The 16,329-nt window shown below is 37.5% G+C and overlaps 1 protein-coding gene and 1 pseudogene across 1 annotated transcript; both read left to right on the plus strand.

The window, feature by feature from the left end:
* The first annotated feature begins 3,510 nt into the window (after nt 1-3,510).
* LOC122330427 (mixed lineage kinase domain-like protein) lies at nt 3,511-9,807 on the plus strand. The gene is given in 13 exon segments (XM_043227377.1): nt 3,511-3,602; nt 4,806-5,258; nt 5,362-5,372; nt 5,405-5,459; nt 5,462-5,500; nt 6,783-6,960; nt 7,029-7,132; nt 7,208-7,343; nt 7,451-7,533; nt 7,903-8,035; nt 8,111-8,160; nt 8,266-8,409; nt 9,258-9,807. Coding segments are annotated over 12 exon segments (1,419 nt in total). The 5' UTR covers nt 3,511-3,602; nt 4,806-4,810; the 3' UTR covers nt 9,296-9,807.
* A 10-nt stretch (nt 9,808-9,817) lies between these two features.
* Nucleotides 9,818-13,706, plus strand: LOC122331292 (annotated as a pseudogene).
* The last annotated feature ends 2,623 nt before the right edge of the window (nt 13,707-16,329 follow it).

Raw genomic sequence — 16,329 nt, forward strand, 5'->3', positions numbered from 1 at the left:
AAGAAGTAATATAATAATTCATTGACACTTAACTCTGCTGTTAACTAATAAGCAATCAGTATATATTACAATTTTATGATTCTGTTAAAGAGCAGTTAGCTAATCAATATCTAATGTAATTAATATCTCATGCCTCCGGGAAAACTAATAGTAATGTTTAAGGTTCATGAAAAATAACTATGAAGTAATTACCAATGAGCAGTCATATACAATTATACTTAGTTGTGACTTTTTCATATGTCAGTAGCAGTAGTATGAATACAGTACTGTATGTGTGCTTCCTCAGCATATACCATTAATTGAGTTCCTATATGTAAGGCAAGGACTGAAGAAAAATTACAGGTAATCCATTAGTAATTTATAAATAATTATCAAATAATTCTGCAGGGCGTATTCTGAACCTGAAACATTATGCCTATTTTAATGTGAAAAAACAATTAATAAAGAATTATCAGATATTCATCCCAGTGTTTCAGTTAATTAATTATTTAATAAAGCACCATTTTTACAGAATAAGTCCTTTTGTGTGCAAACAAAATTGATATTTGATTTCCATTATAGGCTAATAACAGTAGAATGTGTAAAAATGTTGCATATATTCAGTTCCACTTTATACTAAATAACTTTAACTATACTACTTACGTATTATAGTTTAAGTTTATAGGTGTGTTATATAGGTTAAGTTTAAAGGTGTGTTAAAGCATAAAGGTAGGGTCAACAGTGTAAGAAAAAACACTGGTAACTTTGAAGATCTTGATGAAGATGTTTATTGCACCATACATTGGGTTCAGCGGAGTCGGATTGAACCCAGAGCATCCTAAGCTCAAACCTTTTTAGTTTTCTACACTTCATGTAAATCAAGTTGCTCCTGTTATAACAGCTGTGGTCTGTACGTTAATTAAGTTCAGACACCCCTTCGTCTCCTTCTACAACTGGTCAGCATTTGCTCAGGATGGAATCATCCCAAACGGTCTCCAAAAACATCTACGATAATTAAGCCATTTTGGTAGATGAGTATTATCAAACCTATTTTATGGAGTGGAATCTGGGTGGAGGCAGACTTTATATATCACAGATCTAACTTCAAACGTTAGAAAGAGAAATGTAGTTTTTCATTCCACTAAGAGAGCATATTTAAGAGAGAACGCATAGCTTTATATTGTACGTCATTCATGCTGTTTATTCATCTCTACCACATTACTTCCAGTACCCTTATAACATACATGTACTGCAATCATTTCAGTCATGTTTATGTTATTTTTCAGTTTCTGTTTAATCTTAACTGTGTGTTGTGGGCTGTGTTGCCATCACAAGTAAGAGATAAGGAAGAGTCTTAAATAATCATCACAGGATCATGCTGTAAAGCAATCATTTTCGTTTTGGTGTAATAACGTGTTAAATTTGTGTTGGTCAGACTTAAAATATCTGACTGAACATGTAAACAAAATTCAATAAACTTTTAATATCACTTCATCTCCAGCTGACTGATCTTTTCTCCCTCCGCTTCTGGGCTGATGATGTTTTAAGTGTGGAAACGTGATCCTTCTGTTCTCTCTCAGAACTGAATGTGGAACCAAAGCAAATAAACCGGATATTCCTGTGTTTTGTTCACTGTAAATCTGCAGGGTATTTACTGCTCATTATATAATGAGCAACTCATCCCATATCTATCCTCGGAGCTCAGTCTGATACAACCCAGATCATGAACTTATTTAATGAACTGTCATTTTGATTCTGAGCAATTCAGCAATTTCAGAAGCATTTCAGACATTACAGATCTTCCACAGAAGCTTCTCTGACAGTCTTTTGAATGAGAACAAAACTAATTATTTTTCACTTAAAACGTTCATATCTCTATGAGGCCTTCACTCATCCAAACTCTTATTTTCTACAATCTTCAAACTCTATCCTGAGAGAGCTGCATCTGAGTAACAATGACTTGCAGGATTCAGGAGTGAAGCTGCTCTCTGATGAACTGAAGAGCCAAAACTGTCAGCTGGAGATACTGAGGTCTTTAAATCAACCACAATTCATTCATTCTTAATGTTTGTCAAGGCAGCAAGTCTTTAAGATCAACTTCCCTATCAGTAGACTTAGTAGACTGTCAGTAACTTACATGTCAATTCATTCTACTAACACCAGCCATAATCCAACAGTCTTCTAATTCTGTAATTGGAGTTAGTTCACATATAGCAGGTGCAAAGTTACTTACATTTAGCATAATGTCTAAAGTGCACTATCAATAAAATTTGCAACTCATGTTCAATATGCATTGACAAAATGCAATACAAATAAACTGAAATCATTAAAAAGTTTTTGAATTAAGAATTTTTTCATGTTATTACATTGTTTAGAGCATAAGAAAGAATATCACTTTTAAAAACTATATTTTACTAAAAATATATATGAATGGCATGAATAGACATCAAAAAAGGCAAAGTCAATGTGATTTTTTTTTTTATCACCAATACATTTTTAGGTTTCGGATGTTTTATGCCAAACTTTGCTTAAGGCTGATTCTCAACTATGTTCTAAAATATTTAACAAACATTTTTTATATACTGTTTTGTTTAATGCAATATGGGTGTACAAATAAATTTTTTTGTATTTATGTTGTATTGGAAAACACTGTTACTGCAAATGATATTGAATATGGTTAAGGAATAGTGATAGGGTCAAATTATAGTGTAATTATAGATGTAACTGCATACATTTGTATTGTATGGCATTCATGCTGTTTCTTTATCTCTATCACATTGCTTCCTATAACACATGAGTACTGCAGTCTTTATGTTATTCTTTTACTGTTTATCCCTAACTGTATCTGACAGGAAGTATATAGTAAGTTAGTATTGTAGCCTGAGATTAAATTGTTTTGAAATGTCTTCATCTAGAGGTGAATGTGCAGCATGACACAGACACGCTGCATTACTTCTGAAAAAGAAGCGGAAATAATACAGCCCGGTTTTAAAGGATTAAACAGATTTTGGGTGGAATAAAAGTGTATTATAACTTAAATTAATATTAAACGCAACAAACTGAATTTTAGAGCGCTTTTCGACCACTTATGTAGGATTACATACACATGTACTGCATATAAAATGTCATAATTAATTTCAATAATTATTTGCAAGGTGGAAAAATGCTGCATTATTGTATATTTTGTCTAGTGTTTGCCTGTATATAAGTATGATGAAGTTTAAATGTACTTTAATAGTTAAAATTAAATTATTATTATTATTATTATTATTAAATTAAACCTTTTTAATTTGCTAGCCTACTAATTTCCTCATTAAGGTAGACCAGTGGTCTACCGCAAGTGCCCTAAGTAGTACACTGTGAGCGTCTTTCTCTTCAGAACATTTATTCGCTTTTTAATTGCCTCCTGCGTTTTCACACACAGAGGAGACTCACTAAAGAAGTTTGACCTGAAAGTATGAGGCTAGGTCGTGAACCGAGAGCCACGGAGCTAGAGTGAATACAAACGAGTGAACTGGATTCAGTTTTAATAAGGAAGCCGCCTTTAAAGCTAGTATATCAGCAGAGGAGGAGCTGTCACTCACGCGTGTCAGACTTTCACCGGTTCTGAAGCGGCTTATAAAGTAAGCATTTATATTAATTCAATTGTACATTTGTTTGTTTTGCATTCGCGGCAGGCGCATATTACAGCCTATGCTTGACTCGTGTTATAACACGTTTAAAATGAACAGTATTTTGCAGCCTACTAGCAGTCCTGCACGCGCTTATAAACAGTATCGCAAAGTGTACCTGTGAAATATTACACGTTAAAACCTACAGAAGAAGGTTTAATGTTTAGGGCTGAATGTTTAGGTCGAGTTTCTTTTAGCTGAGGATGTGTTGCAGACGCTTACATTTCCTGTTTATGGTTTTCGCTTCACCGGATTGTGAAAGTAACTTTGGTTTTGGTACATGGACTTATTCCCGAGAAACATGTCGTAAACGGAGCATTGGTTTTAAAATGAGGAAATTATGTGATTTGAACTTTCACTTCCCCTTATTTTTTTCATTGTTAGTATTAATATTTGTATATATTTAAACTTGTATTCATTTATTTATATTATAATATTTTAATTGAAAGCTGTTGTCATTGTTATATGACATAAAGCTTTGCACCTTCTTTTTAAACCTATGTTAGCAATATAAGAAAAAATGCTAATACTTAATCATGGATCTGGTTTTATGTTTTGCTCCAAAAATAACTAAATAATTTATATGGTGCTTTCATAATGCTTACTTTTTAAAGTATAAGAACAATAATTTTATTAAAATGTGCTAAATTGAAAGGAGTTGGGAGAGTCACATTTGGTTGTTTTTTAATTTTAAAATTTAATAAATAGTAGTTTTTGTTTTTATAAGTACTTTTAGGCCTGGTTTCATAGATAGGGTTTCGCCTAAACCAGAATTAGGCCTCAGTTCAGTTTAAGAAGCGTTTAAGTAATTTTTAACTTCCTTTTGATAAAAGCTTTACTGGCACTGGCGTGTTTTAAGATCAGTCAGTGCAAGTTTAGTTGAAAGTTTTAGTTGAAAAGCTCAGATTTACATTTTAGCCAAAGATTAGGCCTAAGACTTGTCTGTGAAACCGAGGGTTAGTTTATGCGACTGGTGCGGATGTTTCTGTATGTAACGTTCTCCATTTGTGTCAGAGATTGATTTGCTTTTGCATAAAACTCTAATGTATTTAATTTTTCAAAATTAAGTAGTTTCAAAGAGCACCAGGAAAAATGTGAAGCTGCAGACATTTAAGATACTTAATCTGAGAGAAAATTTTATTGTATTTTTTTCAGCAGCAATGGACATCATAGAACCGATTCTAACCATCGCTAAAGAGCTGTACAGCCTTTGTGAGGAGGTCAAAGCCAATAAAAAGCGTTGCAGGCGTCTGGCTGACCGCGTATCCGCTCTGGTTGGGCTGGTGACGGCTGTGAAGGTTCATGGCTTTGGGGCTGAACCCGAACAGGTTAGAAATGGCCTTGAAAATCTAAAACTCACTCTGGAGTCAGCAGAGCAGGTAGTGAAGAAATACACTTCCCTCGGCTATTTGAAACGCGTCGCCAAAGCTTACGACCTCGGCGAGGAGTTCAGCTGCCTGAACGAGAGGCTGAATGATGCCGCTCAGGTGCTTTCTCTAGCGCTCCAGGTCGAGCACAGAGCGAGTATAGAGAAAGTGTTTCAGGAAGCGACAAGGCGGCGGGAAGATGAAGAGGACAGGAAGAGTGACTCTCTGGAACTTCGAGAACGTAAGGAAATTTTAAGCTAGGCCTGTTTCTGAAGGTCCACTGTTTAGTTTAACTACTTTCCTAATTAAACATACATAAACAAAGCTAATCTGTGTATTTAAAGTGCTTAAATTTGTCTCCTATAGTGCTCTGAGTCTTTGGCCGAGGAGAGCAAGGAAACGAACACAATGGTTGACGCTGCACATAAGACAGTTGACCAAACTCAAAAGATGTGCAGGACATTAAAGAGATCCTGGAATCATGTAAGTATCTGGGTCAATGAAAAAAAATTATAAAAAATATATATTATATATAAAATATATATATATTTTTTTTCCACAAAATAAGAATGCAGATCTTTTTTTTTTTTTTTTTTTTTTTTTTTTTTAAACTACATGTTGTTTTAGCTTTAATGCACTTAATTAAATATCAGTACAACCTTTATTCATTCATTAATTTATTCATTCAAAGAACACAAGCTGCAGATTTCTGAACCAATTGAAGTTCCAAGAGCTTGGGATACAGATAGAGCTGGGTATAAAGTGTATTATCTGTATAGTAATTAAAATGGATGCCAAACATCCTAAAAATATGACAGAGAGGAAGGTAGTGTATAAAGAATAAAAGAGGGCCCAAAACAGAACCCTGAGGAACACGGCCAGACTTGCTTCTCCCCAGATACTTCCTCCAGCTCTTCCAGGGGAACGTCGAGGCGCTCCCAGGCCAGCCGAGAGACATAGTCCCTCCAGCGTGTCCTAGGTCTTCCCCGGGGCCTCCTTCCGGTGGGACATGCCCGGAACACCAGCATTGGAAGGCTCTGGGAGGCATCCGGCACAGATGCCCGAGCCACCTCAGCTGGCCTATCTCGATGTGGAGGAGCAGCGGGTCTACTCCGAGCTCCTCCCGAGTGACTGAACTCCTCACCCTATCTCTAAGGGAGCGCCCAGCCACCCTATGGAGGAATCTCATTTCGGCCGCTTGTATTCGGGATCCTTTCGGTCATGACCCAAAGCTCATGTCCATAGGTGAGAGTAGGAACGAAGATCGACCGATAAATCGAGAGCTTCACCTTGCGGTGAACCTGTCAATCTCTCATTCCATCCTCCCCTCACTCGTGAACAAGACCCCAAGATACTGAAACTCTTCCACCTGAGGCAGGAGCTCCCCACCAACCTGAAGGGGGCAAGCCACCCTTGTCCGACTGAGAACCATGGCCTCAGACTTCGAGGTGCTGATTCTCATCCCAACCGCTTCACACTCAGCTGCAAACCGCCCCAGCGCCAACAGGACAACATCATCCGCAAAAAGCAGATTAATATTAATTAAATTATAATTTCGTATGTTATTGTTGCTGTAATTAATTTAGTTGTGATTTAATATGTTTTATTATTAAATATTAATTCATAAATATTCATCTATTTTGGGGGAACTTATAATATTAGTAAGGATTATAACAAGGGATTTATGAAGTGTAATTTAGTATTGTTGAAATAATGTTTTAAAAGGTGTCTGCACTTAACGGTTTTATTTGTGTTTGGTTGGCAGTGAAAAAACCTGTCCTTCATTTACAAGACATCAGAGAGATTAAACCAGAAGAACTGACTTACAGTGTTCCTTATGAACCCCTTATGAAGAACAAGCATTCAGAGCTTTACAAAGGGACGTACAACAAGTTCACCGTGGCCATCAAGAGATACTCATGTCCGCTGTGCACCAGCCCCAGGTAGAGGATTAAACAAAATCCATCCATACCGTAGCAATCATTTTATGACTGATTTCCATTCTCTCCAGTGAGCTGAGGAGTGTTTTCAACAAGGAGGTGGAGACCATGAAGCGTTTTGAGTCGCCCAATATCTTAAGAATGTTTGGGATCTGTGTCGAGGAAGAGAACGTGCGTTAATAATCCCAGTTTGACTTTTAAATTTAGCTATAAATTCATCTGACTGCCATTGTGACCTTCTCTCACACAGGACCAAATCCCAGTTACCTGATAGTCATGGAGTACTGTGAAAAGGGAAGTCTTCGACAAGTCCTGGACAGCAAGTGCAATCTACCCTGGGAGAGAAAGACACAGATGTGTCTGGATGCGGCTCAGGGACTCTACAGGTCCACGTCTAGCTAGAATTAATAATGTCAACAAACTGTTATTCTGTGTCTTAATTTATTTATGTCGTTTGTATCAGTATCAGTTTCATTGTTTTTGCCCGGTACAGGCTGCATCAGTCAGAAGAGAAGTTTAAAGTGCACGGCTCCGTCAGAAGCAGTAGTTTTCTGGGCCGCTGGCTACAGAGTGAAGGTAAAGAGACTTACAGTAGTCTAGACTATGGTCATGAAACAAGATATTTGTCTGTGATGCCAGAATGTGACATTCCCAAAACTCAGATACCAAAACGCCCTGATTTTTAGCATGTTGTTTTTAGATACGAATTGATTTAAAGTAATTGGGTCAATTCAATTCTTTATATATTCAATTAAAAGGGGATTATAAAAATTTAAAAAGAGTGCAAATATTGTCTCTAATTAAAAGGTTCATTTACATTTATGGCTTTCTGAATAGAATGGAAAAAATTAATTGCTTTAAGTACATATTTCTGTTAAACCAAAGGAATGTTTTTTTTTTTGTGGTTTGATCTTAATGGTCATTTGTATGTTTCTCAAGCTTGAGGCTTTGAGTTGGCAAAAACAGAAACTTCTCTTCTGAAGAATAAATCCAAAAGGAGTGGTGCTTTCCATTACAGCTCTCCACAGCAGCTTCAGAACATCAACTGTCCTTACAACAAGACGTGTGAGATCTACAGGCACGGCGGTCCCACTCAAATATCATACAAATAAAGGACGGTCACCACTGTAGCTGCTTTTGTTTTTGTTTTTAGTTTTGGCATTGTCTTGTGGGAAATTGCAACAAGAGATGTTCCTTTCAAAGGTATGCATCGCCAACACTATCATTATTAATACTGCATTTGCCCTGGTTATTACTTAAATGTCAACTAAATACATGGAAATAGTCTTTTTGTGTCTGTGTTTTCAGACTGTACAAGCCCCGATCAGATCTTCCAAAAAGTGTTTGTAGAGAAGGTCATGGAGCCGCTTCCAGCAGACTGTCCTAAAAAGCTGAAGGAGCTGATCAATGCCTGTCGATCGTTTGAGCCCTTCCTACGACCGACCGCAGGAGGTGAGACCCTGACTTACAGAAAAACTCAGTTACACAAGTGGGTCATCACACCATTCTTTGAGTAGTAATGCTGTACTAATTATACAAACAGATATATTTTTGTAACTAGTGAAAAAAACGATATCTCTTCATACAGTTGTGCATTTATTGCCGATGCTTCATTTCCGATGCTTTACAAAAACTCGTTCAAAGGCTCTGCTCTATGGTTAGTTCTGACTGGTGACGCAAAGACAGTTGGGTCATTTTCCCTCTGCTTCCTGTGAAGTGATGTACAGATGTTCCCTTAGTCTCTATGCCGTTCTCAGTGTTGAATGGGATCTCACTTCAGATGTCAGAATACCTTGTGAAGTCCACTTCGCCGTCCACTTACGTTCAGTGGAGTTCTCCTATGGTGTAGTCCAAAGCAAGCACAGCTGACAGCTAAAGAAAAGACACAGATTTTCTCCAGAGAGAAAAAGTCGTCTACAAGCTCATAGGACATCGTGGTGATTCATTTGAATCTGTTTGTGTCTGGATGAGATGATTTTGTTTGCTAAAAACGTAGAATAAAAGCGGGTCAAAAACAAAGCCTTGTGGAACACCAGAAGTATCAGCTTTGCTACCTTTTCTTATAATATATACACACACTTTTGCTGGGATAATTAAAAATAAAAAAATGAACCTAATAAAGACATAAACTTACTGACAAAACACAAAACTAACATCATTATAAACAAGATTTCGTAAATAGATTGTGAATATGTGACTGAGAAGACATGAATTGTTATTTTTGAAAATAGCAATATATAACTTATGAACAAAGGTATTTTTTTTGTTATTTTATTGATATTTATATTTTTCCTTTCTAGCATTGGTCGACATGCTCCTGAAAATGGTGGAAGAATGATGATTAATGATGAATGAAGCACATCTCCTTCTGTAACTATAACTACTGGCAAAGTGTCAATCTGTTACTATCTATTCCTTTCAGGAATATTCCCAAAATCAGGATAAACATATCATTTAAACCAATACTGAACTATTGGTTGATTTACCAAATCCTTGCTTACTTGCAGTAGCCTACATGATGAATATACTGTATATGATCCGTTATTTTTTTTTTAACTGTTAAACAACATACTTCTCTGTATATGTGTATCAAGACTTTTTTCTGGTTGTTGTTGGTTTTTAATTAATTGTTGTCATTAGTATTATTATTATAAATTGCTCATTAATGAGGTTTGTACAGTAATAGGCCTATATTGCGGAAATATAGTTTCATTGCTGACATAAATATCTGTTATAAATTGGAGACATATAAATATGGAGACAAACAGCTAAAACCAGCTACTTCCAGTTTATATCAGCTACGACCAGCCTAGGCTGCTTATATCTGTTTTGTTTTGTTGTTTTTTTTGGTTTTTTACGGATCATCCTATTTCTATTTTTTATCAATAAAATAATCAATAACTGTTGTTTGTTACGGACATAAACAAAACATTCTATTAAAATTGCTTTTTCAGCAGAATTGTTTTTTTAAATGAACTACAAATCCCACTTAGCCTCGTATCCAGGAAGTAGTTTCCGTTGCTAAGCAAACTCGCGCTGTGAGGCAGAAGTCAATCCTGACGCTGAATATCATGTTGTTTACGCTCAGAATGTAAATACAATTACATTAAAAGGTAAGAGAATCGATCTTTATGAAGATACGGAGCAAATACAGACCAGTTACATATTAAATATAATTAAAGAGCTGTTGCAGGCACTGCTGCGGACAGCACAGATATTTATTCAGGGCAGATGCAATAAAGGTTAGATGTCGATGAAGAAGAGACCGGGCTCAGCTCTGTCTGTTGTGACTGAGTTCAGTGGATCTGGTTTTCTAAACCCCAAACCTGCTGAAGATGATCCTGAAGAAGATCTGCTCGATCAGAGACTCTCTCCTCACAAACTGGTACGAGCTCGAAGAGGAGAATAACACCAAACGTGCACAGGGGAAAACCTCATTACATCTGAATTAAACACCAACGAGAGTTTTAAAAAATATGTTTTTTTTCCCAGAAAATTATTTCTGGATCAGACGATCTACACGCGGTGACGTCACTGGAGATGTGTGTTGACACGCGACAGAAATCTCTGGACAACTTTGGTCAGGTTCATTACTGCTTTACTTTAGTATTAGCATTAATACTAAAAACAGTAATGGTCCAGGTTTGAAGTGACTGATGAAGTTTAGATGATGACTGAGAGAATAAGAAAATTATATTTGTGGTGTTTTTTTTGTCGTCTTGTCTCACAGGAAACTACTTGCCCAAACTTACCCAGCTGAAAATGAACAACAGTTTGATCTCATCTGTGCGGTAAGATCTTCATTTATTACACCCATGAAGGACTAGCTCATCAAAGATTTAAAATATGTGATCATTTACTTATTTCATACCTTTATGACCTGTATCTCATCAGCTTTGATATCAAGTCAAATATCAATAACAATAAACATTATAAATGTAGTCCTTACAAATAAAAGTTAAAGTAGGCAGATGAACATCTACAGCCTCGTCATCCAGAACCAAACAAATAATATCTATGAAAGAATACAGATCCCATAAACGTCACAGAAGATGAACATTTAATAGAGACAGAGGAAGTGATGTCGGCTCATTATTCTCAGTGTTTCCTCAGGGATCTGGGAACCGGTCTTTCCCACCTGCAGGTCTTGTGTCTGGCTCGATGCGGTCTGACCGACCTGGAGGGCATTTCTGCTCTTTCCTCCTTAAAGGTACACAGGAATGTTTTTGTGTTAAACGTTTACCGAATGAGTCCTGAATGCTCCTGGTTTTTGCTCAGGAGCTGTACGTGGCCTTCAACCGCATCTCCGAGCTGAGTCCAGTCAGTTTGCTGGAGGATCTGGAGCTGCTGGATCTGGAGGAGAACGAGCTTGAAGATCTGGCTCAGTTGTGGTATTTGGGCCGTTGTGTGAAGCTCAGGACTCTGTCTCTGGAAGGAAACCCTGTGTGCCCCCGTCCCGCTCCAGGAGCCTCCGAGGTACACCGAGAGTCATCTCCCTCCTCTTCTCCTTCTTTCGTGATGCATGTGGTTTCCAGAATTCACTTCTCTTCCAGTCAGTTTTCTGACCTGTTTGTGCCGCAGGCGTCAGGCTTCATCTTCAGGTCTTCGGTGCTAGAGCTGATTCCTCAGCTGATCTTCCTCGACGACGCTCCTGCTGAAGAGGACAAACCTTCTCTTCTCAGAGACTCCTTTGAAGACGCCGGTCAGAGACGGCCTGCAGCTCGCAGGTAAAGACCAGCAGCAGCTTCTGAAGACGCCTGAGCAGCACTCGTGTGTTTATTAAGAGTCTGTGTCTCCATCAGAAGAGAGCTCCGTCAGACCTGCTTCAGCCAGACCTCTCTCCTCCTGCTCCGGATCAAGAGCAGACCTCAGCGCCCTGAACCACGAGGCCAGTGATCTGACCAACGGTACAACTCAGAAGATCACAGCGAAAAAGACATTACATTATTTTGATAAATACTTCATGTTTTGATATAATACATTAGGAATATTCTATACCATATTTCTTAGTTTTGTTTAATCAGATATTTTTGTTATTATTAAAACATCAATAAAAGTATTACATTTTACTATTATTATATTATTAGTAATAATACTTGTTTTAATAATAAAATAATATAATATTTCTTATTTTGTTTAATGAATTATCATTTATTAATGATACATTAATAATAATACAATAGTAAAAGCTTGTATAACATTTTGCTATTGTTAATAATAATACTTTTTAATGTTTTAATAATAAAAATAAAAATACTAATGAAATCAAAAACATGCTAAAATACTATAATAATTATACTTAATATTCAGTAGTAATAATACTGCTAATAATATTACTAAACAAAGTAATATTATTAAAAACAAAAATAGTTAATTAAAATACTTAATTTGTTATTGATGTAAAATCTAAATCTAAAAATTTACATAATAATAGTAATGTTTCTTGTTTGGTTTAATATTTTTATGATTTATTTCATCAAATAATATTTTCTATTATTATTCTATTTAAATAACTTTAATAAATTGTTATAAATACTACAGAAACGTAGTTTTTTCTCTCATTTACTGTGAAGCTGATGTTTGTTCAGGTGTTGGTGGAGTTCTGTGTGGGAATCCTCTGCAAGCTGCTCGAGCGCTGAGACAGAGAATAAAGGCTGAATACCGTACATGAACATGGTCAACAATTATTATATATATATATATATATCAGCCCATCAAAACAAGAATCTGTCCATCGGTCCATCGGTCCAGCTCCAGAACTCTGCTCCTCAAACCCGTCCCAGCTCTCTTCCTGAAAACACGAGGGAAGAGACGAGCCCCTGAAACACACTCAAAACCACTCTTGAGATGTGCTTCATGAACTCAGAACCTGGAGGATCGAGCACGCAGTACTGAAACTCTCTCTCTCTCTCTCTCTCTCTCTCTCTCTCTCTCTCTCTCTCTCTCTCTCTCTCTCTCTCTCTCTCTCTCAGACCTCCTGAAAACACACACACACTTCCTGTTAAAGTCTTCTTTTCTTCCGACAGACGCCTGTTGTTTATGGAGAAGGAGCGTGAGCCGCAGGTGACGAGGATCCACCACAGCGATGAAGATGAAGGCCGCCACAGTCTGGAGCAGTGATGACATTACCGGAGGCTCTCCTGATTGGTCGGTTCGGTCGGAGACGCTGAGACTCAGCTCTTCATCGGCTGCTCCATGTCTCCGCCTCCTCCACCCAGATCCGCGGGACAGAGACTCACACAGATCCGCCGCCGGAGACTCCTGGGAAGCACTGATGCATCGTGGGTCAGATGAGCTCAGGTCTGAGGTTGTTGAGGAGGGTTTGATTGACAGGAGAGTCTCGGTCAGATGTCACGTGACCCTGAACGTCACTCTTCTTCTACACGTCTCTGAAGATGTTCCTCAGATCAAACACAGCAGTCTCCACACGCTCCGGTCTTCATCCGCTTTGGACTGAATTTTGTAAGATTTTTGTGCACATTTATGTATATTTTGAAAATGAATGATGGAAAATTGTTTAAAAAGGCAAACAGAGAATGAAAAACTAAAATATCTGTAAAATCCTGTATTATTCAGGTGCATCTCAAAACGTTTTATATTGTGAAAAAAGATTCATATATTTGTTTCACTACATGCCAAGTAAAACAAGTGTTTTTTTTTGTATGATTAGAGCTACAGCTCATGAAAGTCAAAAATCCAGTATCTCAAAATATTTTTCTACGATTGATAAAAACCCCACTCTATTTAAATAAATGCCACATTATAAAACTGGGATGTTGTCTATATCTGCACACCTTGACTTTTGCGATGCGTATATTTAAAACAATTTCGACGTGATAAACAAATTAAAGGGTAAGGGTGGGAAATAAATGTTTTTTTTATTTCCACCCTGAAAAAGTAGCTTATTTCGCCTTTAAATAAAATTACCTGGCACCGCACGCGACACCGATATCGACGCGACGCACGCGTAAGCGAGGCCTTTGATTGGTCAACTCGCGTCGACGTCACGCTCTGAGTCTCGCGTCGCGTCGGCTCAGGTTGTAATGGGCGGCTTCTGAGTCTGTGGCGTCGTGTCGCTTGTCTATCGCACACAAACGGACGAAATAAAGTGCGGAGAGATGCGGCGTGTGAGTGGTAAGCGTGAATGCTCTTTCTTAAGCCGCTATAATCGGATGGCGAACTTTGCACGTCTGACAAACCCACGGCCAGACGCTGCTTGACGGACCTTAGCGTTTAGTTAAACGAGGAACGAACACCTGCTAGGGAACTAAACTCTCTGCTCGAGAAGAGTTGGGTAAAAATAACTAAACCAAACACACACACACGGCTCAGAAAACAAAGCTGCGGTATTCGTTACGCATTGATTTTTCTATTATTATTTTATTTAGGAAATTAAATTATTTATTTTTAATCGTGCAACGCCGAGGCGAACAAAAACAGACCTATTAGCGGAATAACCGAGCTTGTTCAGATGAGCGTCTCCTGTGTGTTGATGATAGCGGAGATGGAGAGGAGATGCACGGCGTGGACTGGTGTAGAAAGGACGTCTTCGGTCGAGCAGCGGTTTAGAGACTCGAATCGCCTCAGGGGTCCGGGAAAGGCTGGTTTTTATCCCTCGTGTCCACTGAAAACTTTTCCTTGCCCGCCATGACGCATCCACACCGGTAGATGTCAGTAAAGACCGGGAGATAATGGTCCTAACGTTGTTCTCGGAGCCTAGCTGCTATCTAGTGTTTTCTTCTTAGGGTTAAAATGTTCCTGGACCGTTTTAGCGGTGTTCACCCATAAGCTCAAGATCAACAAGTTTATTAAAAACACTGAAAATAGCATATAGTAAACGTATAAGCCATATTTTGCAATCCAGTCATTAATTAATTATTGTTCATGTATTACTGAGTCAAAACGTAAGCTAACAATCTCAGATATTTAGCGATTGGTTTCTGTTGTCATTCTGGACAGTGCAATGCATTCTGGGATATTTCTCCAAATCCAAAGTAAGATGTAGTATTTCTTCGCAGTTCCATTCATAACAGTTTTTCGTGGCTTGCACGATGTATTCCTCGCACTCCCTCCTGCCCAGAGAGTGATTGACCGGACTCTTTCCGGGCTAGTTTTTTGGCCTTCGTGAGAATCAAATAGTGCCGGTCTCTCCCTCCTACAAAAGCTCTTCACAGTGACTCATCTGTCCAGCGGCTGGACGGATCCAGAACAAAAAGTGCTTGTGTACCAGCTGGAGATAGCGCATACTGCTTCACACACACACACACACACACACACACACACACACACACACACACCGACCGACTCATTCCTCCTAAGTTATGCTTCCACTTTATAATTCCTGTAAGAGAAATTGGTTGAGAATTTCCTTCTAAAACACAATCTTTGATTACTGCTTTAAAAGGACAGTTTAATAATAATGATCATTGCAAAAAAATTAAGCAATATCATTGCCTTATCAAGTCATTTTACGTTCGACGAGCTTCATTAAAAGTCTTTATTTGTACGTTTTTTTTTTTTGTTTTTTTAAAGAAAACAATACCATTAATAGAATTATTCACTTAAAAATAACGATTTTTATCATTTAGTCTTATGGAACTCCAAACATAGGTGAAAAATAGTTTGCAAAATGTCTTCGCAATATCATTAATTAATTAAAAAATACATAGAAAGAAATTCAGGACTGTTTCTTCAAAGACTCAAAATTCATTTTGATATTTTTAGGAGGATAAGGTAAAAATAACCACTGGTATAATAACGAAAGATGTTTTATTGAAAGGATTAATTCTTGCGTGAAAAAACAAGGGTCTGTTCACACAGAATATGGTTTCTGCAAAAATATGATGCTACTTTATGCTTCAGCAGAGTCCTAAAATCCTGCATACAGCACCTGAATGATGCTTTTTATCTGTAAACGCATGAGATGGACGTCTTTGTCCAATCTAAACGATCCCAGATCACAAAAATGTGCCCCTAAATGGTTTAGAACATATTATAATGTAGGAAAATAAGTACTGAAGCAGGTTTGTTGTCGCTTTGTTTGTCAAATTATAGTCATGTGGTGCAACTACTGTGAATGCTTCCCGGCTTCAGGTTTTCAAACAAAAGTTTGTTTTGCCGGCTAATATTGAAAATTCTTCTTACCATATCATATTAATGTTAATTAATCTTAATTACGAACACACTGGTTTGTAGTCTTTTCGTTATTTCTCTCACAGTGTTGAAGAAAATGGTTTCTTCACACTTTTGAAGGAGCTTCTTCAACCTCTTCTGTCAGAAGGTTTGGATTAAACTACTCGTATATGAGCAGCATGGACATTTTTCAAAACGTCTTCTTTTGTTTTTTCCCACATAAAGTGAAATTCAGTTTTA

The sequence above is a fragment of the Puntigrus tetrazona genome, chromosome 25 (genome assembly GCF_018831695.1).
Source record: "Puntigrus tetrazona isolate hp1 chromosome 25, ASM1883169v1, whole genome shotgun sequence".
Taxonomy (NCBI): domain Eukaryota; kingdom Metazoa; phylum Chordata; class Actinopteri; order Cypriniformes; family Cyprinidae; genus Puntigrus; species Puntigrus tetrazona.